Raw genomic sequence first — 23,221 nt, 5'->3', positions numbered from 1 at the left:
CCATAATACATTGTATGTACATTTATTGAATGCCCCGCTGTGCTAAAACAATAAGTTTCTCTCGTTTCTGTTTTTATATTCTTCATATTCCTCTTAATTTCTTCTTACCTTCCCCCGTCGACTACAACAAAGCGTTTTGTCGCTGAATCAACACGTCACACCCAGGCGCCTAATGTGGACATTTTCAATAATGTGTAGCAGGAGCTAAATAAATAAAAGTGTCTGAGGGACAAGCTCTTTAATCTGAAGGAGTTTATAATGTAAGTACTGGACTCAGCACCAGCTGTTTCCCTCGTGTTCTTAACCGTGGATCGTTTGAGAGACAAATATACGGTCTTTACTGCATTAACGTTATGCTTTAGCAGAGGAAGCTAACTTAAGGCAAGCCAAGGCAAGTTTATTTATGTTACTACAACATATTTTAGATCATAAGCAAAGGCAATTCAATGTGTTTTATGTCAGTACAAGAAAAGGGCATTAGAATGAAATAAGAAAATGTGCTTAACTGCATAAATTATGTACGAAAACAAAATACAGGCCTTCACTGGATGAATGACAGGCAAAACAGAACAAAACCTAGATATTAAAGGAACACTGTAAGGTATTCAAATCACTGTGATACCTCACTAACATGTAATGGGGAGAATAGAGCCTCTGTCGTTGCTACTCCAGGCTCAGCACTGCAGAAAGAGCACTATGTAACTTGTGAATTCAATTGTGCTGTAAAAATGAATTATACTAGGGGAGCCCCAGGAGCAAAAACAACAAAAACACCAGGACAAACAAAAACACCAAACTAAAGCAAACCAACAATACAGAATCGTACCTTGTGTTTTTTTAATACATTTTTAGGATAACATCATAGCTAGCATTTGAACTGCTCAAATATTAATCAACACTCATGATTGCCAATGTAAAATTATACAAGTAACTTTCCAGCATCATAATTGGTAACGTGTTATGACAGTAATTCAGTTGGGGCAAAGGTCTGGTGTCCTAAAAAACTGACAAAACACTGACCCACTATGGTGTCAATGATATTGTAGTAAATTAGTCACTAGCTATACTGTGGGTTTATATTTTCACTATCATTTGTATAAGTGACATACAAAATTAATAAGCTCTTTCAGTATGGCCATTTATTGTTTTACCACAACATGATGAACTAATCTGTCTTGCTTTCCTTTTCTCTTATTTTTATTTGCAACAAAGGGCTGATTACTGGAAATCCCAGCCAAGAAAATTCTGTCAGTACTGCAAGTGTTGGATTGCAGATAACAAACCTGTGAGTGACAGTAAATAATCCAAAGGCAGCCTTTATTGCATGAAATAGCTTGTGTTATATTATTTTGTATCTTTAAAACTCATAATTACTTGTCAAATATTTATTTTTGTCTCATTCAACAGAGTATCGAGTTTCATGAGAGGGGCAAGAATCACAAACAAAATGTTACAGCCAAAATCGAGGAAGTAAGTTAAAGTTTTTCACCATTTTCAAAAGTCAACACGGTTGGCATAAAGCTGCACAGCAAAAAGGGAAATGAATGAAAAAGAAACTTTGAAACTTGTCTTATTAAAAGAGCAATCAGTCATTTTCACCAATTAATCTTCTTAATGTTTTGACACAGCCATTATACTAACACTTAGTACCGTGGATTGGTCAAAAACTCCATTTGAACCATTTGAAACACTCCCGTGTGGGGTCCGCTCTGTGTAGCATAATCTGATTAATTTATTCTTTATTTCAAGTAAGTTGCTATTTCTAGGAAAACTAAATAAATATTTTTTATTTAATAAATACTGGTTGTAAAAGTCTGACTGCTTGTTTAGTGGACAGACTAGAATTATATTGTCTATGACCAGCAGGGCCTGCTATAAAAAAAAAAAGGGGGGGGGGCAAGCTGCTTAAAAACAAGTTCACATTACTTGGCTCCTGTCCTGTGATCCATTTGCGTTTAGATAAGAGAGAGCAGCTATGAGCCTCTGCTTCTTGATGATGGTGCTTAAACTCCTCATACCACTCCCTCACATGTTTCATTACAGATTAAAAAGAAGAGCATTGAAAAGGCCAAGAAGGAAGAAAAAATGTCAAAGGAGTTTGCAGCAATGGAGGAGGCAGCACTGAAGGCATATGAAGAGGACATGAAAAGACTACAGGCAGAATCAGGTAACTTGTTGTTCTGAAACTTTAGCCATTAACAGAAACAGCATTTACTTACAGCATTACACTGCTGCATCCATCCTTTTTACGCACAGATATTCAAACTTTGACACAAATGTATTCATTCAATGCACTCATCATCAGTGTTAAGTACTGTAACTAATTAATTGTTAATAAATGATTGTAGACACTATCATAACATTGTAAAGGGAATTTTGTTGTCCATCTTCACATATTTTTATTGCTTGGTTGGTTCAACATTTTTAGCATTTTGTTTTTCTGCATCAATAATATAACAGTAATTTAAAATCAGCATTCACTGGAAAATATATTACATTGTTCTTCCCTATTTTAATGTCTCTAAATAAAACACTGCATCAGGAAGAATCTTTGAGATAACTCAGCATTTTTACTTAACAGTGGAAAGAGGAGAAGGTAGAGAGTGGAAGGTGAAACATTTAAATTATCAGTTAATAAAATTATCCACACCCTGCTATAGAAAACTCAGACGACAGGCAAGTTATTACATTATGCACAATAATTATGGGAAAAGTTATATATTCTGAAACATTAATTTTGTTTATGGGATGTGGAAAAGCAAGTCCTACTAAAAACGTTCTTAAAGAGACGTGTAAGATGAATTAATTGACACTATTCTTAGACTAAATACTGAAAATAGTGAGTGTAAAAATCAAATGTTTCACCTAGTCAATAAAAAATACCATCTGCTTGATCTTGTTTAGGTGGCTCAGTAGCTCCTGTACATTCTCCTGTACAGACAAAAGTTCTTGTTCAGACTCACACAAAAGCTCTGGTTCGGACTCAGACAAAAGCTAAAAAGGCTCAAAAAAAGAAGGCTGAGCTTACTACTGAAAGCAGCAGCAGCAGCAACAGCAGCAGCAACAGTGAATCAGATGCATGGGTCGAGGGGACAACTGAAGATGGATTGATCTATTACTACAACACACAGACTGGAGGTCAGTTTCTCTTGAAATGTGTCAGTGTACTGTGCAAATCTCCACCAGCACAAACTAGTAACTATTATTTAGCTCGTGTTATTTGTGTTAGAATTTAGTACTTAAATTGATGAACTCTGTTTTTCAAAGTAACCAATGATTCAAGGTGTTGTAAATGATTTAGAGTCTAAGTGGGAGAAACCAGGAGGGTTCCAAGGTGAAAGTATCTCATCGGACCAACCTGGGGTACGTAAAGCTGTATTTTAGCTTTCAGTAAATAAACATACCTATTAAGCATCATACAGTAAATAAGTTAAAGGTGTGTAATGAACAAACTGTCTGTTTTCAGCAAGCATCCTCAGGCAGTGCATGGATGGAAGCTGTGAGCCCAGATGGATATACATACTATTACAACACAGAAAGTGGTGGTAAATCAATTTCCACACAAAACTTTATCTCAAAGAGAACATTCCTTGTCCATAACGCTTTTCATATTTAATCTAATTTTTTTGATGTTCTGTCCAATTATATGTTGAATACTCTGTATAAACAACTACACCGAAAGTTCACTGGATTAGGAACACGTACCTTGTATCTACATTCACTGTCCCTTTTCACAGGAGCACTTTTTAGTTCTAAAATTACAGGCTATAGTCTGCCAGTTTCTCTACATACAGTCTTATCCCCATTTCACTCGGCTCTTCAAGGTGTTCCTAATGCAGTAATCCTTCAGTGTACGTTAAACATGTTAATATTTCCTACACCGTCATAAACAATTAAACAAAGCCTTTGTTTTTTTTAAACTATCAAAGATAATGAAGATATATCTGATGTTACTTTATTCCAACAGAATCCAGTTGGGAAAAGCCAGAGGATTACTCTCCTCAGGTGGCAAGTCCTGCTGAAGAGAACGTAGAACAAGAAGTCACATCTACCCCTCAGCCAGAACCACTCTCATCAGAAGAAAGTTCTGAGGCTTCTAAAGAGGGAGCAGACCCAGAGGAGGCCAAACTGTGCAAAATTCCCAAAATCAGCTTCAGGGTGAGAGGCGAAACGTAGCTTTGAAAAATGCTGTGGACAGGATTGTGGACTGGGTGTCTCATTTAATTATAGGTGCTTCCCAAATCTGCATCCCCTCAAGAAGTCCATCTTAAACTTGGTGCCGTTTTTGCAGATGGTTTTAGACAAGTATCTGGAAGATATTATATAAAATATTTTACTTTACAAAGTGTTGGAAACACAATGAAAAAAAAAAAGTGGTGGGGATATGTCCGCAACCTTAAGTTTCACTTAAGGTGAAAGATATTGTTTTATTTAGATATTTGTATTACTATTTGTCAGTTTCATTCAGCATTTTATACATCCACCACTAATTGTACGGCGTGGACAATATAGCAAAGTGGCAATATGTTCAGGAGATCCTTTCAGACACACTGTCTACCCCATATGACCAAAGGTTCTGAAAACACAGCATTTCATGAGAATTTCAGGTTATTAATATGGAGTATAGCCTGTTTGCTGCAAAATTTTCTATTGTCTACAGGTTCTGTTCTTGATAGAAGGCTTTAGATGAAATGTTAGACAATTCCTCTTCAGATTTGATGGCATTCAGTCACAAGAGCTTTATAGGGCACAATAGTGGCACCTACACTAGCTGAATTCAGTAATTATAGGTGTTCCACAAATGTTTGGGAAATGTTTATATATTGTATATATCTTTTTTTCATTATTATTATTTTTTTAATTTGTCAGATTAGAAACTATCTACCAGTGATGCCATAATTTTAAAGATACTACAAAGAATTTTTAAATATCATTCAGTTAAAAAGGGCTAGTCTTCAGAATTCCCTTCATTGTTGGGAAGCACACTTTTCATTTTGCACTCAACATTAGGAAAAACCTAAAACAACTACATGGCAAAATATGTTTGAAATTGTCAGTATTTGTATTGTTTATATATTGCTTGAAGTTTTGACAGATATTCTATATGAAAAAACAAAAATGTTTCCCATGAGTATTCTCAAACGTTTAACAGCTGTTTTGGGTGACAGTTCTGCTTAATGTTGGAGTGTTGTGTGGTAAATTGTCTGTGAACTGGAAGAATTTCTTTTTTCAGAAAAGAAAAGATGACTCCACACCATTAGAAACAGAAGCGGAGAAAGACACAAAGTCAGATGAAGAAGCAGAAACAGAGGGAAAAGATGAAGGCGCAGAACCAGCTGTACCTGTAAAAGAGGAAGAACCCCCTGCAAAGAAACCCAGAAAGACAAACCCATATGGAGTATGGGAAAAGGTTCAGGAGGAGGAGGACCCTTAGTGAGTACTGCTTTCAAGCAACTTGTTATATATCACATGGTATTAAATACTATTATGTACACTACTCAGCCCCAAGAGCGACTGAAGGTGATGTGAATAACAGTGATTTTTTTCATTCCAGTGACACCTGTCAGGAGCTAGGATATATTAGGCAGCAAGTGAATAGTCAGTTCTTGAAGCTAATGTGTTTGACTCAGGAAAATGGATCTGAGTGAATTTGACCAGAGCCAAACTGTAATAAAAGATGACTGAGTCAGAGCAGAGCATGAATCAAATGTCAGGTCTTGTGGGATGTTTGCAGTATGCAGTGGCTAGTATCTACCAAAAGAATTACAATTAGTGACCCAGTGACAAGGCCATTCAAGGTAATTCAAGGCATTTTGATGCATGTGGGATTGAAGGAATCATCACGGGCTGCAGCCACATTTGCAGCAAGCTGTGAAGTCCTAAAAAAGCATTATTGTTTCCAGAAATACCGCTTCTGTGGGCTATTCTTCATGGCCTAAGTGCCCCTGTGAGCCTTGGGTGCAGATGAACATGTTGCTGGTCCTGTGGTGTGTTTGTGGGTAATTGTGATCTCTGATGAGACTTGCTGAAACGTGAAATGATTGCTCAGTTATTACTACTCTTTAATTTCTGCTTTTTCCATTTGCAGTGAGAATGTGGATTTGCAGCTGCCACAGTTTGAATGTGGAGTTGCTGTGTCTGTCCCCTCAGCGCAGCCTACAGAGCCCAAGACCAAATTCAAGGAACGTACCATCACCTCCCTGGGTGATGAGAGCAGTGCAGGAGCCACATTCAAGAAGAGGAAAACGGAAAACGGAAAATCCAGGAGCCTTCGGCAAAGAGGGAAAGATGACTGAGGGTTTGACACCTCGAGAGTTGGTTTTAGATGAACATTTCTGATAAGATCAACACGTGGTTGAGACAAAGTGTATGTTCTGCCATTTAATGTAAAGGATTTTGTCATCAATGTGCAGGGAACATGGGATCGGTAATGCATTAGGACATGATGAAGACTTCTATAACTGCTATCTCTCCTTCTCTAGACGTTTGTTTGGAAAAAAACCTGAGCCTTGTTTTGTTTTTGTTTTTTAAAGCTTTATGGATTTGGTCATCTTTTAGATTTTGTCATTTCTGCCAGTTTTGTGATGTGTATGAGAATATTTTTCTAAAATTTGAAAGATGAATTTTGCCATCATGTTATTAAAAGTTCCTTTGGAATTTCATAATCTTCTTCTTATTGACTGCTGTTGTTTACATTCTGATATTTATAATTAAATTGGAAATATCTGTACAGAGCATCTTCAAAATTTGTGTTCTTCATATTTGTGTTTTATTTCTCTTCATAAATGGTAGATTTTAGAGGCAAGTTAATGAAGTTGTCTACTCAGAGGATAAACCGCATCACACAAAAATGCGAGATTGTGGGAGATTTGATCATATTCATTGGTCTATTTGCCATAGCGCTCTTTCAGGAAACATGGTTGCATTTTCAAGCCAAAATGCCTGCTGTTTGTGTAAGATTGGCTGGAGGATGGTGTGAGTGTGTGTGCACGTGCGTAAGTGAGTGTACACAGCTGATAGCTTCTCCACACCCTTAATTAATCATATTGGCCTCTAGTAATATCATTACTTCTGGTCATTAATAACCAAATAAGCAACAAACTCGTATTCCCTCAATCCACATAAAGGCTTTACTTTTATGGCATATGTAACATTTTTTTTTAGTTTTTCTGTATTCCTACCAATCCCTAGTCAATCAATATTCTTCTATTGTGTATTCCTGTGACATTATAGAATATTTTCTGCTAAAAATATTTCTTTTATTTAAGCAATCAATGAAATAAAATTCCTTATCACTCTTAATTTTTAGATATTGAAGCATATACCAAAATTAAAAGTAAGTGTAAGTAAGCAGTGTAATTCTGCTCATACATGCAAGTGAGCTCAAAATTAAAATTCAGTAATTCCATTTTCATTTGCAATATCAGAGTCTTCTACTGATATTTTATACACAGATATTCATTCATTCATTGTCTGTAACCGCTTATCCAGTTCAGGGTCGCGGTGGGTCCGGAGCCTACCTGGAATCACTGGCCGAAAGGCAGTAACACACCCTGGAGGGGGCGCCAGTCCTTCACAGGGTGACACACACTCACATATTATACACAGATATTTGATGCTTTATTTTCATGACTTCCCTAACTGTCAACCATCCCATTAGAGCGGGGCTTAAACGGGCCCACTTCAAGATACGCCTACTTGGGATGTTCCCACACCTGTTTTTCAAGATGGAAAAGCATGGTGAATTATGTACTCACTCAGACAAATGTCCAGTTTTCAAGTTTAACGTGTTATTATCTTATATTGTGATTGGAATTTTGTGTAAATATAATGTTAAAACTGCTTTACCGTTATTGTTTTTACCGGCACTAAATGTAATGATTTGTTGTTTTACGAATACTGGCAATAATCTGGGTGTCCTAACTTACCTGTAAAGGGCCAACGTCTTCAGGTGTACAACTGAACAGAACACACTTGATTCTACATAGCACATGCCTTCAGGAAAGAGGCATATGGCATACAATATATTTCGCCATCATGTTATTATATGTTGAAGTCATACTAATGATTAAGGATTTAAAAAAAGGATTAAAATCTGTACTGAGGATCTTCAAAACTATGTGGTCTTCTCCATATGTATTTTCCTCTTCATAATTGATACATATCAGAGGCAAACTGAAAGCAGAGATTGATATTTTCATTCATCTTCATAGGTATAGTTGCTTCAGTAATGTTTTAGAAATATATGGTTGCATTAGTCAGAAAGCTTGCCTTTTGTGTCAGACTGGCTGGAGGACCGTGTGTGTGTGTGTGTGCATGCACGCGTGTGTGAGTGAATACACAGAGCTGGTAGCATCTCCACCAAATAATTATTTTGTCTTTAGAATCAGACATGATATCAAAAAACGTATATGACACTTAAATTCTGTGTCCAAACAATGAATGGCATACTGTTTCCGGGTTAGAAAAATTGGGGAAGGAAAAAAAAGCGAATGCAATTTTATATTCCCTACCATGAAAGGTGCATTCCTGTTCAACACTGTGTACACATTAACAAGAATTTCTAAAATCGGCAAACGAACTGTAAACTTTAATTATTTCTAAAATATGATCCATGATCATAACGAGTCAATGATCTTAATTTTATCCATGCATTCATTTATTCATTTTCTGTAACTGCTTCATCCAGTTCAGGGTCGTGGTTAAGCACTGTGCGCAAGTCGAAATGACACCGTGAACGGGGCGCCAGTCCATCAGACGGTGTCAGCCATTCAGACAGTGACTCACACACTCTCACATATGGACACTTTAACAGCCAGTCCACTTATCAAATTGTGTTCTTGACTGTGGTAGGAAATCGCAGAGGAATCCCATGCAGACACTGAGAGAACACACCAGACTTTTCGCAGTCAGTTATGCAAGGCAGTTCAAACCCACACCCACAGAGTCACTGCCTGTTCCTTAATGAGGTATTATGTACTTTTACAAAAAAAATCTTTACAGATTCAACCAGATTAACATAAATACTGTACATTTTATGGACAAAATCTTTACTGTTTTTTACAGATATATGGATATTTTCGTAGCCATTTCGTAGGGCAGAGAACCAGGATATGTATCAGCTACAGGGAAAACTGTCACAAACAGTGCAATGTGATCAAAATAAAGGTATGTTACAAGTAGAAGAGACAAAGTCCCTTAAAAATGAAAAATATTTATAAGAACAAAGTAACATCCGACTTGTAATATTCGACTACTCATCATGAGCAGACTCTGAGGTGTTCTTCACTAACTCCATAAGAGACTCTCTCTCTGCGTGTTCCTGCAGCTCTGATATCAGCTCCTCCAGCAGCTCACCCCCACACATAAACTCCTGCCGGAAACATAGATGAGTCATTGAGGGCTAAAGACAACTTTAGGTCTCTCTGTGCTTAGCTTGTGTCAACACACAAACACATTTCTCACCAATATTTTATTCCATTATGTGAGATATCAATCACAGTTATATATCAGGAGTAGGTTTTGAATAGCCAGGGTTTAAACATCTGTTAGTTTTGCGTGATGACATCAAAAGTGTATATGGTTCAACACAATTCACAATTATTTGCATATGATCTGATTTTGCTTAAAATCAACCAGGGTTGAATATGTTAAGTGGCCACAAACACTCAAAACACTATGAAAAGATATGGGTATGTGATCGAGAGACATACACTGTCATGAACCCATATCTTCTGACAGGCAATGACCATTTGATCTGAGCAACATCCACCTACCTTTATGTCTCTAGTCACATAGCCCATTCGGTGGTCTGTCACCCTGTCCTGGCTGAAGTGATAAGTTCGTATCCTCTCCGACTGAGATCGAGTACCCACCTAAAGAGAGAGTATGACACGTAATCAATGGCCTCAGTGTACAGTTTAATATAAAGTGTGTTTCAAATAGTTAAAAATGATATGGACATAAAGTGATCACTCACAAAATATGGACTTAAATTGACTGATTATAATAAGTTACAACAAACCTGCTGTTTACGTGCTGTGTGTCTTTCCTCCACCTGCCGGCCCATGGTGCTTTGGTATAGACGAGCTTTGAGGTTACGCATTGCAGTGTCTCGGTTCTGTAGCTGAGAACGCGACTGCTGGCATTCAGCTACAGTACCTACAACAGATCAAGCATAAGCAACTAGATATGATTATCATCATGCTCCAATTATGACTTAATGGTTCTTAAAATAATCAGATATTCCACAGAATTCAGCTAACTACAGTTGTACCTGTAGGGAGGTGAACTATTCTCACAGCACTGTCTGTAGTGTTCACACTCTGGCCACCGGCACCTCTTGATCTAAAGGTGTCTATTCGCAGGTCTTTAGGATCAATGACTATATCCACCTGAGAAGGATTATCAAAAGAAAAGACAAGAAAAGATGACAAGTTGTGAAAAGACATAAATGACATTGCAACACCGTTTGTTACAATAGCATGTTTCTTCCTCTAAATATAGGGTGACCAAATGTCTGATGCCAAAATATCGACTGCAGTGTCGCATAAGGGGGGTTGAGGTGGTTGAGGAAAGTCATTTTACCTAAAAAAAAAGGTTTACAGCTGTTTAAATACATCAGCTCATTTACTACTCACAGTTATCTGAAAGTGCAGGGTTGGTATTCATGAGCAGCAGCCAGCAGCCAGTGGATCATGTTTGGGGATTGTTTATTTAGTTTTGCTCCACACGTTTGGCACACCTCTTCGTTGCTATCCAATATATCTTTTCTCAAAAGTGTACATTGTTTTGAAGCTGGTCGTTGAAAGAACAAGCTTGTTCATCCATAGTTAATGCTACTATCAGTGTAGTGTGGCATTTGCAAATTCACCAAACGTGATTGGCTAGATGAGTCCACAGACATTTATCTTCTGAACTAATCGGTGTGCACCGTTTGTGTGAATGAATTTCTGGCTGATTTTTTTTCCCTGTTGTTGTCTACAATTAGCTGTTGTCTTTGACATAAAGGATAAATGTGCCCATTATAAAATAAGCCGGGATCCTGGGACATGAAGTCACCCAGTCTACGTGGAACTGAATGTGAATGAGTCTTTTTTTCTTGCTTTGACTTTCAGATAAATCCATCCATCCATTATCTGTAACCGCTTATCCAATTTAGGGTCCAGAGCCTACCTGGAATCATTGGGCGCAAGGCGGGAACACACCCTGGAGGGGACGCCAGTCCTTCACAGGGCAACACAGACACACACACATTCACTCACACACTCACACCTACCTGCTGCGCCCTTATGGATATATTATTTAATTTTATTCAAGTAAATATCAACTAGAATACGTAACTCCTCTACGTTTGTATTTACATTAATACAGAATATTCATACTCACATCGTTAGGCTGAGGTAGCACTATAACTGTCATGGTCCCAGTATGAATACGCTGCATACGGGAGGACAGCCCCACTTCTGGGATCCTCTGGACCCTGTGTGTCCCCCCCTCAAACTTCAACCAGCGATACACATTGTGTCCTGTAATATTCACTGATGCATGGTGAAGACCACCTGAAACAAATCAAAGCAGTACCATATATCATACCAATTTGCAGTGCAGTAACTCTTCATGCTCCATCACTATATATGGACAAGCATTACTGGACCTCTGCAAATACAGCATATTTTTATGAAACCTTCAGTGTTTTGTCCCCACATTGCAATAGTAGCAGCTCCTACCTCTCTGGGGAGGCTTTACACTAGATGTTGGTGGACCATTACTGAGGTCAGACACTGATGCTGCATAAGTAATTTATGACAAAGCAAACCAATTCATCCCAAAGGGACTGCATGGTGCTCTATCACTTCCAAGAATGCAGATTCACTACTCTACAGCCCGATATTTGGGGTGATTTATACACCTCTAGCCAACTCCTGGCACTGAACATGGGGATCTGAAAATGATGTATAGCTGCTCCAGGAAGTCTAATATCTTGTGCTTTTCTACAGAGATTATACAGATTGCATTTATACAGTTGAACGTCAGTAGTTCATTAGTTACGAAGAGTGTTAAAAACCTTTGACATACTGAAGGCCTAGGTCTCTTGTTGTGAACTGAGCATGTAAGGTGTGTGTTAAAGAGTATACCATAATCTGATGGCGTGTAATTCAACACTTCAAAGTCCCAGTCTTTGTAAGTGGCGAAGCCCTGGTACATGTCAAACATCTCCCGTGTGAACTGCTGACAAATGTCCCCTGAAACAAACCACACATTTTAAATACATATTTCTGTCAACATACATGGCAAAAGAGTACGGTAAATAAACGTACTGACCTCCAGTAGTTCTTCCTGCTGCTACCTCTAGAATTACATTACTATCATCATGAGGATCACTGGGCACCAGTGCCTGTATCAGCTGAGAAATTACACAGTTGATGATAAATCTGTGTATGATGATCATCTTAACAAGTGACTATAGGAAATAGATAAAACCTATTAGACATTTACTTGTCTATGTAACATCTTTATTTTTTTCTCAAGTTCCTGTTGTTCTTCCTGTAGGAGCTCCACAAACTGTTTGTCTTCTGTTCCTCCATCTGTGGCACCTTTATATGGAACAAGAGAGAAAGTTAAAATGTTTTTTTTAATTTTTTTTTAATGTGGCTGTGTTCAAAACCACAACTACTGTGATATAAACTAGCAGCCTGTGTAGAATTATCCTGTTGTTGAGAATGAGTGCCTGATTGTTATGAGTGGGCGCCCTCAAGTGGCAGCACATATAACAAGACAAACAGTTGGAGAACACTTACTTCGTAAATGTGTTTCAACTTCGGTCAGCTCTTTTAACGCAGTCTCACAGCTCTGAAACGTGTTTACAACAGAAGACAGCTCCACTAATCTTCGGTTTAAAGCCCTTCGCTCAGAATCGCCCACATTTTCTCTTTGTAAACTAGTCGAAACAGCTCTGTGCTCGCCCAGCAGACGCTTCAGGTGTTTTTGAACTGCTTCGTTTTTCAACAGATTCTCGCCATTATGGCAGTACATTCGGGAGAGCTGAAACCCATTGCCCCAGAGCAACTGTCTCACTTTTGAAAGTCGTTTTCGAGGAAATGGATTAAAAGTGGCTTGGGCATTTCTGGAGAGAAAGCTCCGCAAAAACAAACACGTCCATTTGTTTGAAGTCATATCCCTTCTTCTAGAAATCCATGTGAAAATAGAGGATACAGCTGCCGTTATAAACTATAAGGGTCTATACAGATATTCTCCTGTATGGTTACGAACGTACCATTAAACAAACTGATATAAACAGCTGTGTATTAACTGTAATTCTACTGTTATAAGCGAAAATACATTTAAACACAAGTCGATAAGTTGTTACCTTAATAAAGGGTTGAAAGTCTAGAATTATGACATATACACATTCTTAAATATGAAAGGAAACCGCACACATGGAGGACGTTATTTGGTGCAAGGACAGTAGGAAGTACTTAAGCACATGGGTTTCTGGGATATGTAGTTTCTATATTTGGCAGTGCGTCGCTTTGTAGTCGGCGACATGTGCACGCAAGGAACTACAGCGCCGCACTGGGATGAAAAATCTAGGTCAGAACTAAAGTCAAAATTAGATATAACATGTAACAAATAACTGACACCTAAACAAACCAACAAAATATATTATACAGTTACAGCATTTTGTTGAAAAGATCAACGTTTTGGCTAATATGCTAATTAATGCAATGTACTTAGGAAACTGTGGGAATCACTCTACTAAAAATATTTTTAAATATGCACAAATATGCACTTAAACGAACCATATAACACATGCACACACTTAAGATCAATATAAAATAACAGTTAAATATGGGAAAAATAATATAATATAAGATCTAGAGGACAATAGGCTAGTGATGGGAATTTTGGCTCTTTTTGGGGAGTCGGCTCTTTCGGCTCCTAAATGGCTCTTTGTTTTACCACTTATTTCCACTGGTACAGAACAATATTACCTACATTTTACATGACTATATGGACAAAATATTATTGTTCAATATTAAAAATAATAAATAGTGTTGAAATGGCCAATTGTTTTTATGGCTGTCTTGTAATAACTCACTGATTGCACTCATACATTCAATTGTATAAATAACTGGATTTTTATTTAAACACTTTAATAAAAAATCACTTGTAAATTCTGAAATATAGCCAATGAAAACCAAAAGGTAGGTATTACAAAGTAGCTTATTAAATTAAATAATCATCAATTTCTGGGAAATAAAATAAACAAATACTCTGCAAAGTGCAAAACAGCAGCATTCAACGGTAGTGATTAAAACAACCACAACTGTCAACAAACATTTAACTGATTTAACATTTTCTTCAACAGTTTTTTGGAAGGCAGATTGGCATTCAGGAAAACCAAGTGTCTCAGGTTGGAGGGTTGGGGCTTGCTTGTTGTTCTCTGAATGGTTGAATGACAAGCCTTAGAAAAAAATGTCTCGGTCTTAGACGGGAACCGGCTCTCATCGTTCACTTACATCACTACAGTAGGCAGTAAACATCAAGGAAAAATATAATCTTTGCACAGACAAACAACAACAAAAACCAAACCTCTACACAGGCGGCTTCTCAAAAGATCAGCCATCCCCGGTGACCAATACTTTAGACAAGTTCATAGTCCTTGAGGTTACCTGGGGGACACGTCTGGTGTCACAAACTGTCCTGTGGTCCCTCTGATCCAGTTCACAGATGTTGCTGTTGACCACTTCCTGCATGAGCTGCCTTGTGCTCCAGCAAGTGCATGGAAAACTGGCCATGATGGACCACTACAGTATAATGTCTGGCCTGGACTTGGTAATCCTTCCAATATGGACTGTAGGTAAATTTCCCAAACCATGACTTCCAGACCCCCAACTGCTGGTACACTTCTACCATCACAGTGAGACAAATTCCTTGCCCTGGTCACTGTGGAGTTCATCTGACAGGCCAAAGTGGCAAAAACATTTCTCCAGCAAATCCTCTGCAGTTGTAGTGGAATTCTGGTCTGGAATTGTAAACACCTTGGACCACTTTGTGAAATAATTCCTGGGCCCGGACACATACAGGTAATCAGTGTTGATTCGGATTTGGTTCATACAATGGTTTTCTCTATCTTCCTTCCTTGCCATCACAACCAGTGTTGTGTCATCACTACTCTGACACTAGTTGTCCGCGCAATAATTCCTGCCTCCTTCCTTCAGCTGCCTCACACTTCCCAATGGTGTGGTGCAGCATTTTTTATTGTACTCACTGGGTAAAAAATATACATAGTTTTTACAAACACTTATAATTCCCTCCCACCCAAAACTCTGAAAAAGCCACTAAGCAGCAAGATTTTGTATCCCTCAGTATACAGAGCTTTAGTTTTCATAAAGCTAGAGTTAATCAAGATAATTGTGTAAAGACTTTCTTGAACAAAAATGGTTATTAATTGCATTAATGAGGAATTCAGCAGTTTATGATGCTTATGATCATATCAGATTGTGTGCCCACCCCACTATCCAATCTATCAATGGGAATAGACCTCCCAGGACCCCCAGTTAGCAGATACCGGGGTGGCAGTTTAGGTGCTGGGCCATTCTCAGAACTGGCAAGTGTCAGCAATAATAAAGATGTGTTGTTTGTTTATTTTTGTTTTTAACATTAGAAGTGGTCCTGGATGAGGACCACTTTATTAAAAGATGTCCATAGTAAAATGATAAAAATAAAATTTCAAAAAACATCTAAAAATGTAAGACTAAACTGTATTAAGAACGTTATTAAGAATTAATAATGGGATGAATACACATTTTCGTTACTTGTGCCAGATTGTGATGCAGCCCAACTTTTTATGCAGCAGAACGGACTCTCACTGGAGACAGGAAACGCTATTGTTAACGTACCGCCCCTCGAATTTCTTTTCACTCTACAGCTTGTGCCGGAGGAGGAGGAATTGACCTGTTTTTAACTCCGAACGACCAGTTGATCCGACGTTTTGAGTGATGCCCATAACCGAGGGTCCGGAGATGGACACCTGTGAACTACACCTTCCACAGAAACGGTCAGCGTCCTGCAGAACTAGGAGCGCCGTTGTTATTGCTCTCATTGCCATTGGATTAGTACAGACTCTCTCCAGTGTTGCAGTTCTCTTACACTTGACCGGCCATTTACCACAGGTACAGCTTCTTCCTTGAATACACATCTAAAAGTTGTTTTTCTTAACAAAGCTCATGCAGTGACTTTGGCTGGCTTTAGAAACTGTCTAAGAACTTTTCCTGGCAACGCATAGAGCATGAGGTTTTAACTTATGGATAAATGGAAACAAATGTCATGAACATAGCTGTTATTGTTAAAGAAAATGTGTTTGCATGCGAGTTGCAACTATTGTGGCCATGCCTTACAACAGATATATGCTGCTGCATAAGTGTAATTATATAGTTCACATCCACTACTGAGAACATGCTTCTGCACATTTTAATGGACTGTGGAAATTATGACACATTTTATATTTTGTATTCTTTTATTAAACTTTGTGAATAAATAGTAAATGTCATACTTAAGTTTACTTATTGTAGAGAATGTATTAACATATTTTTGCTTAATAAATACATGAGTGTTTAAACATTTGTATGTATAATAGCATTTAAGAACTAGTATGTAAATAAGTGCATTAGTATTATTGATAGTAAGGACTGAATACATGACTGTGCAAACCATCATATTCACATCACTTTGGATGTTAACTTCCATTTATAACTCATCCCAGAATTAAAGAGAAAAAACCTTTCATTTCAGCATTCTACATCTTTCAACAGTTTTTAAGGGGGGCATGACTTAACATCTGTGACTAACAAGGCACCTAATTGCATCAGAACTCAGCATGAGCGAGTCCAGTCAGCAAAATGCCAGGTGCTGCTACTCATAGATGCACTAATTTGATGTGTTTTCCATTAATCATTTTCCCGGCATTGAATCCGTTTTTTTACATGGGCTTATTTTTTCCAGGCAGACTCATCTACAGGACCACAGAGACCCACAGAGGTAAGAGCTTATGTAAATATAACAGCAATTGAAATGATAATATAAACAAGAAGATTAACTTAGAAAGCATTTCCCCATAATTCAGGTTGTTCTCACAGAGACCGTCTCAACCAATAAATTCCTAGATGTCAAGGCAAGAACAGAAACCAAAATCCAGAGGAAACACAGAAACATCACCCCAGCAGCTCACTTGCCAATCAAGCCAACCAGTGGAAACATACAGAGTGAGTTACAACATTAAAAGTAATTTATTAGTAGCCAGATTTAAGAATTATATGTAAATTAATTTATTCAGGGTGATCTAGTGTGAACAAATGATCCCTTCTTGACAAACTCTTGTGGAATAGTTTTAAATATTGGATCATTTGGTGAGGAATTTGATGATATTCAGCCAGAAGATAAACAGTGAGGTTTATAACTGAAAGTTTGGGTTACAAAATGCCACTCAATTCATTCCAAAGACACTGGATGGTTCTCTGTCACTCAAGAGACCACAGCTGGACTCACTTTAACATCCTCTAGCCAATGCCTTAGACTGAGCATTGTGAAGCATGTGTATATGTAGTGCTCAGGGAATGGAATTTTATTTCATGCTTTGTATAGCGATTATACAAGGTGTTGTGCATAAATAATAAAAGTCCGTATCAACAAACATTGCACATTTAAAGCAATAATAAGGAGTAATAATAATGGCGCAGACGACAGTGGCAGCATCTCGAGGTAGCTCCGTCTCCTTGAATTTCCCCTGGGGATCAATGAAGTATCTATCTATCTATCTATCTATCTATCTATCTATCTATCTATCTATCTATCTATCTATCTATCTATCTATCTATCTCTTAATTTAAAAAGGGATGTCTACAATCTTTTCAATTTATTGTATATGTTAAAGTCATTCCTCCTTATTTCCTTAAATAGACAATTAAAATCGGTAGTTTCTCTTATTGGGAAATCTACAGTCTAGAAGAATAGCAGTATTTGTGGTCTGTGTTTTTTATATGAGCATACAGTATGCAGTGTGTTTTCATATAAACTGCTGTTCTACAAATTAAAAGAGCATTTAAAAGAAAAGTATATTAATCTAATCTAAAACTAGGCTACCATACTCAAAATATGTAAACATTCTTCTAGCCGACAAGAAAATAATTGTAGCTAACCTGGGGAAAATTGTTATAGTATTGGCTTAGTGATGTTCACTCCAGCTTTTTCTGCCTTTATATTAACACTGGATATGTGTTGAGTCTCTAACTTAAATAGGATCATGTACTGCTATTAGTTTTACAGAAGGTATATTCTGCAGAAATATTCTTTGCAAACATGGTATGTGTGTAACAGTTTCAACAGTACTCAAAAACTGAATTCAAAACAGTTGAATGATTTGACTTCACCAGACATCCAATACCATACTTTCCTTTTCTAGCTGGATATGATAGCTGTCATTTTCCCCTCCTTACAATGCTCACTTCAGTTTTGTGACGCACAATCTTTTGGAATTTTCCATAAACTTATTACAACATGGCTAAATGACCACCTGTAAACAAAGAGTGTTCATGCAGCATGAGAAACTGGAAGCATGAACCCTACCCGCTATTAGCCTTTCTCTGTTTTTGTCATTAGGGAAAGTCCTGGCCACTATCATCCACTGGAACCCGGAGCAAGGCAACCTTCACCATTTTGGATACCACAATGGACGGATACTTGCTCGGAAATCAGGCCTGTACTATGTCTATGCCAAAACGTGCTTTCGTTACTATGATATTCTGGAGGTAGTTCCTGAATCAGGGAAAAGATTACAAACCGAATCACCATCTGATGAAGGAGTGCAACTAATACAGTATGTATATCATGAGCGTTTGTCACACAGCCTCCTCACAAGGCCAGCACTGCTCATGAAATCTGGGAACACATGGCAATGGAAGCGAGGAACGTATCACATGTGCTGTCAACAACAAAGTGGTGTGTTCTCCATACAAGCTGGAGAAGGTTTATATGTGAGTGTCTCAAACTCTTGGATGCTTGACCCTGAAGCTGAGGGCAGCTACTTTGGGGCTTTTAGAGTGAGCAGTGCACTGTAGCTTTGAAAATCGTGATTCTTAGGCAAACCTGTTTACATGATTAATTAGAACTTTTCATACTTGAGGTGGCATTAGTAATATTCTGTGACAATATTGAAACAAAAATGTTTGGCTGATTTTTACGAATTAATGCAAATATTACACACTGTTAATAATCTTACCATCACTATTTTGAGCCTTTGCATTTCTAATCTTCAGACTAAAAGCAATAGGTAAATGTATACCATTGGTTTAAAATAAAAGGTTAATTTCTTGTTGCTGTGTAACATTCTAAACTTAATACACTTAATTAATTTCATTTCACTTAATATTTAAATCTTAATATTTTTATAGTGTAAAATGTATTTCAATGTTTATTGTATATATTTGTATATTGTGACACTACTGAGCCAAAACCAGGCTTTAAGAAAAGCATATATAAACCTACTGTTAAATAGAATTTTTAACATTTGTATTACGTTATTAACCGTATAGCAATTCCTCTTTAGTAAAACTATTATAACATTGATGTTCTCTAGAAATGTTAATGTTCCCTTGGCGAGTACACACCCTTTTAAAACAGAACTATACAGCATACTGTGGTATGCTTATGTTTCTTCACTAGGGGATTTATTAATATGATTGCTGGCAAGAGAAGAAGAGCCTGATGTTGAACCATTGAAGAAAACCAAACAAAACTTCTGGCATGAGTTCTTCTGAGATCTCTTATTCAGTTATGAGATCTGATGCTTACAAATGTTATTAGGGTAGTGTTGGTGATACTAAACGGTTGTGAATCTCATATGTGTGTGTGTGTGTGTGTATATATATCATGTATACTTTCTCAAAGTGATGATATTTAGAAATCTACAGTTACAGACAAAATAATGTATTTATATCTTTAACATTGCATTATCTATAAGTACAAGGAGGGTGAAGACATATTTGTCTTTTTGTTGTATTCAGAATCTTGTTTCTTCATGTAGTGAAATCATGGAGCAGATTCTCAATCAGACAAGTGGAATGTCAAAGTCTGTGGCAGTTTTTCATAAGATTGTTTCTTATTCAGATGTGCACAAAGACATTTTTGATTCAGAGTCTGAAATAAAAACCTATCATGCTATACATATCTTAAAAAAGCTGGGAATTTTATGAAATTTTCATAATGCAAATAAATTGAATCATTATATAACAAATATGAAAATAATTTTGGTTTATGAGCTGGGAATTTGACAAATATTTTATGGTTTGTACTGCTTATTTCATTTTTTCCAATTTCTGATTGTGTATATACACTATATTTCCAAAAGCACTCGCTCTACTGCCTTTGCAGGAGTATTAACTTGAGTAACATCCCATTCTTAATCCATAGGGTTAATATATGATGTTGGCCCATCCTTTGCAGCTTTAACAGCTTCGAATCTTCCGGGAAGGTTTAGGAGTGTGTTTATGGTAATTTTGATGATTCTTCCAGAAGCGCATTTGTGAGGTCAGACACTGATGTTGGACGAGAAGGCCTGGCTCACAGTCTCTGCTCGAATTCACCCCAAATGTGTTCTATCGGGTTGAGGTCAGGACTCTGTGCAGGCCTGTCAGATTCTTCCTCACCAAACTTGCTCGTCCATGTCTTTGTGCACCAGTGCTCAAAGCAAGGTCTATAATCATTTTGGACCAGGAAGGGGCTATCATCAAATTGTTCCCACAAGGTTGGGAGCATGAAATTGTCCAAAATCTCTTGGTATGCTGAAACATTAAGAGTTCCTTTCACTGGAACTCAGGGGCCGAGCTCAACTCCTGATAAACAACCCCACACCTTAACCTCCCTCCACCAAATTTTACACTTGGCACAATGCAGTTCGACAAGTACCGTTCTCCAGGCAGCCGCCAAGCATAGACTGGTCCATCAGATTGTCAGACGGAGATGTGCCTGTTGTAGAGTTGCAGTGTGTTTTACACCACTGCATCCGATGCTTTGCACTTGGTGATGTAAAGCTTGGATGCAGGAGCTCAACCATGGAAAAATAAACGCTGTAGTGACTGAGTTTATTGACTGAGTGACTGAGAAAGTTGCCGACCTCTGTGCACTACGCGCCTCTACATCCACTGACCCCACTGTGTCATTTTATGTAGCCTGGAACTTTGTGGCTGAGTTGCTGTTGTTCCCAATCACTTCCAATTTCTTATAATACCACTGACATTTGACCATGGAATGAGGAAATTTCATAATAGAATGCTACATCCGATGAACCCATCAACTGTCCTTTATATCTTGTGAATGAACAAATAGAAATACTTCAAAATTATGCTTACAATTAAATGTTTTTACATTCACATCCATTAAAAGTGAAAAATCGACAGTGATGATATATATTTATGAGCAGGTCTCTTCAAACGTATAATGAATTTCTGCATGTTTAGTAATGTGTAAATGCATACCTTACTATTCAAGCTGAAAATTTTCATCTTAGTCACAATCTTTACCCACCAGTTGAACCTCAGAAGTAAACACTGCAACCAGCAACTAATGAATGCGTAGATGCTGAAAATATGTAGTGAGCAACACCAAGGCTTCATGGAAATGTCCTAGCATGAGCTCCTCGGCTTGATTTTCTGTCTAATTCTTTTTCTGTGGTTCACTAGGAAATACCCCATTGTTGGGTTATGCTAGTTCTGCTATTTATCTAAAAACAGGCACGCAAGAATTGCCAAAATATGCCCACTAGCACAAATTAAGACCACTGACGTGTTAAAGAAGAAAAACGTGATTAGGAGGGACAAATAAAAAGCAGAGGTTGTTGTGGCTGGTTTGATTCATGAGGGGAATACCCGGCTGACTCACACAGGCCCTCTATCCTGTTATGACTATCCTAGCTTGAGCTGGGGGTTGGGACTGATCCCTTTTTTGCTGAGCTCAGGAAGACAGTGCCCCTTACTGCACAATGCTTCCTGCACAGAGACATCTGAAAGATTTAGACTAATCTAAATGGCTACATGCATTAAAGACTGTCAAATATGCAGCTTGCTTAAATTCTCATGAACCCATTTTTATTAGGTGTACAAATATGTTTTAAAGCATTTAGTGTTACGTATAATTGTTACCCAAAATTCAAACATTCTCCTGCTCTTTTCTCAATTTATGGTAAGTGTTAAGTAGTAATAAAAATGACAATCGTCATTTTATTAAAAACAATAACCCAAAAATGACACCTAATACAAATGGCTGCTGCTTGGTAAATGTTAAAATCACTTCTGTAAAACTATAGTTATTCAAAAAGTTACAAAAGGTACTAAGAGGATATAAAGATATTTCAGTTGGTCAAAATTCAGTTAAAATGGAAGCACAAAGTCACAAATATTCAAAAAATCATTTGAGTATACCTGTTTCTGAGTATACCATATTGTCCAGTAAAACTTGTCACTTTACCATATCATCCCCCTCAGAAAAAGCTATATCTGACTGACATTTGCATTCATTTGAAATTTCATAATGTATGGATTAAGAGAAATGGTCCAAAATGTTTTTTCACATGAACTTACATTTCAAGTTAAGAACGTTTTTCATTTTATTATAAACATTTTAAAAAATATTTACTTTTTGGAATCTTACATTTTCAAATTGTAGTTCATCTTTTTATATGCCTGATTTGTTGGCAGTTTGTATGAAACATTAATACAAACCTTAGTACCCTTAATAATCATTCATATAACCAGTACTGTAGATAAGTTGTTCTAATTGCATTAACTAAAGTGCTAGAAATACAGACATATTGCTTGAAAATCATTCATTGAAAATCTAGGATCATACTTACTAGATTGATCACTACAAACATTGCATGTCATAACATAATGACATAATGTCATGTTTAATGGCTCATACATGATGATTTATACATAATTAATGGCTTAACGTCTTTAAGATGTTCTACTACAACAAACTTGACATTAATGCACTTCTTTAATTAGATATTTACTTTAATGTGAAAAATTCATTCATTAATTGTCTGAAACAGCTTATCCAATTCAGGGTCGAGGTGGGTCCGGAGGCTACCCGGAATCACTGGGCGCAAGGCAGGAACACACCCTGGACAGGGCGCCAGTCCTTCATAAGGCAACACACACACTCA

At 37.4% G+C, this 23,221-nt stretch overlaps 3 protein-coding genes across 5 annotated transcripts; 2 read left to right on the top strand and 1 right to left on the bottom strand.

Moving 5' to 3' along the window:
• The first annotated feature begins 128 nt into the window (after positions 1-128).
• On the top strand, positions 129-6,696 carry wbp4 (WW domain binding protein 4). Of its 2 annotated transcripts, none has more exons than XM_066665381.1 (10): positions 129-260; positions 1,213-1,285; positions 1,408-1,470; positions 2,044-2,167; positions 2,905-3,138; positions 3,302-3,363; positions 3,467-3,545; positions 3,968-4,158; positions 5,234-5,433; positions 6,089-6,696. In XM_066665381.1, coding segments are annotated over exons 1-10 (1,236 nt in total). In that variant the 5' UTR covers positions 129-258; the 3' UTR covers positions 6,297-6,696. The 2 variants fall into 2 exon arrangements, with proteins under 2 accessions (XP_066521478.1, XP_066521480.1); XM_066665383.1 differs by having other exon boundaries at positions 254-391.
• Positions 6,697-9,173: 2,477 nt separating this feature from the next.
• On the bottom strand, positions 9,174-13,456 carry mtrf1 (mitochondrial translational release factor 1). Of its 2 annotated transcripts, XM_066664423.1 has the most exons (10): positions 13,370-13,456; positions 12,801-13,186; positions 12,499-12,596; positions 12,325-12,406; positions 12,138-12,245; positions 11,389-11,561; positions 10,277-10,394; positions 10,025-10,161; positions 9,777-9,875; positions 9,174-9,373 (listed from the first exon to the last, which is right to left on the bottom strand). In XM_066664423.1, the coding sequence occupies exons 2-10, from the start codon at positions 13,174-13,176 to the stop codon at positions 9,254-9,256; spliced, it is 1,311 nt and encodes a 436-aa protein (XP_066520520.1). In that variant the 5' UTR covers positions 13,177-13,186; positions 13,370-13,456; the 3' UTR covers positions 9,174-9,253. The 2 variants fall into 2 exon arrangements, with proteins under 2 accessions (XP_066520520.1, XP_066520519.1); XM_066664422.1 differs by having other exon boundaries at positions 12,801-13,450.
• An 86-nt stretch (positions 13,457-13,542) lies between these two features.
• Positions 13,543-20,129, top strand: LOC136691708 (tumor necrosis factor ligand superfamily member 11-like). The gene is made up of 5 exons (XM_066664425.1): positions 13,543-13,593; positions 15,935-16,178; positions 17,008-17,043; positions 17,129-17,267; positions 18,661-20,129. Exons 2-5 carry the CDS (start codon positions 16,005-16,007, stop codon positions 19,116-19,118), a joined length of 807 nt encoding a protein of 268 aa, XP_066520522.1. The 5' UTR covers positions 13,543-13,593; positions 15,935-16,004; the 3' UTR covers positions 19,119-20,129.
• Positions 20,130-23,221: the final 3,092 nt, after the last annotated feature.

The sequence above is a fragment of the Hoplias malabaricus genome, chromosome 3, assembly GCF_029633855.1.
Source record: "Hoplias malabaricus isolate fHopMal1 chromosome 3, fHopMal1.hap1, whole genome shotgun sequence".
Lineage (NCBI taxonomy): Eukaryota > Metazoa > Chordata > Actinopteri > Characiformes > Erythrinidae > Hoplias > Hoplias malabaricus.
This window is presented reverse-complemented; position numbering and strand designations above follow the sequence as displayed.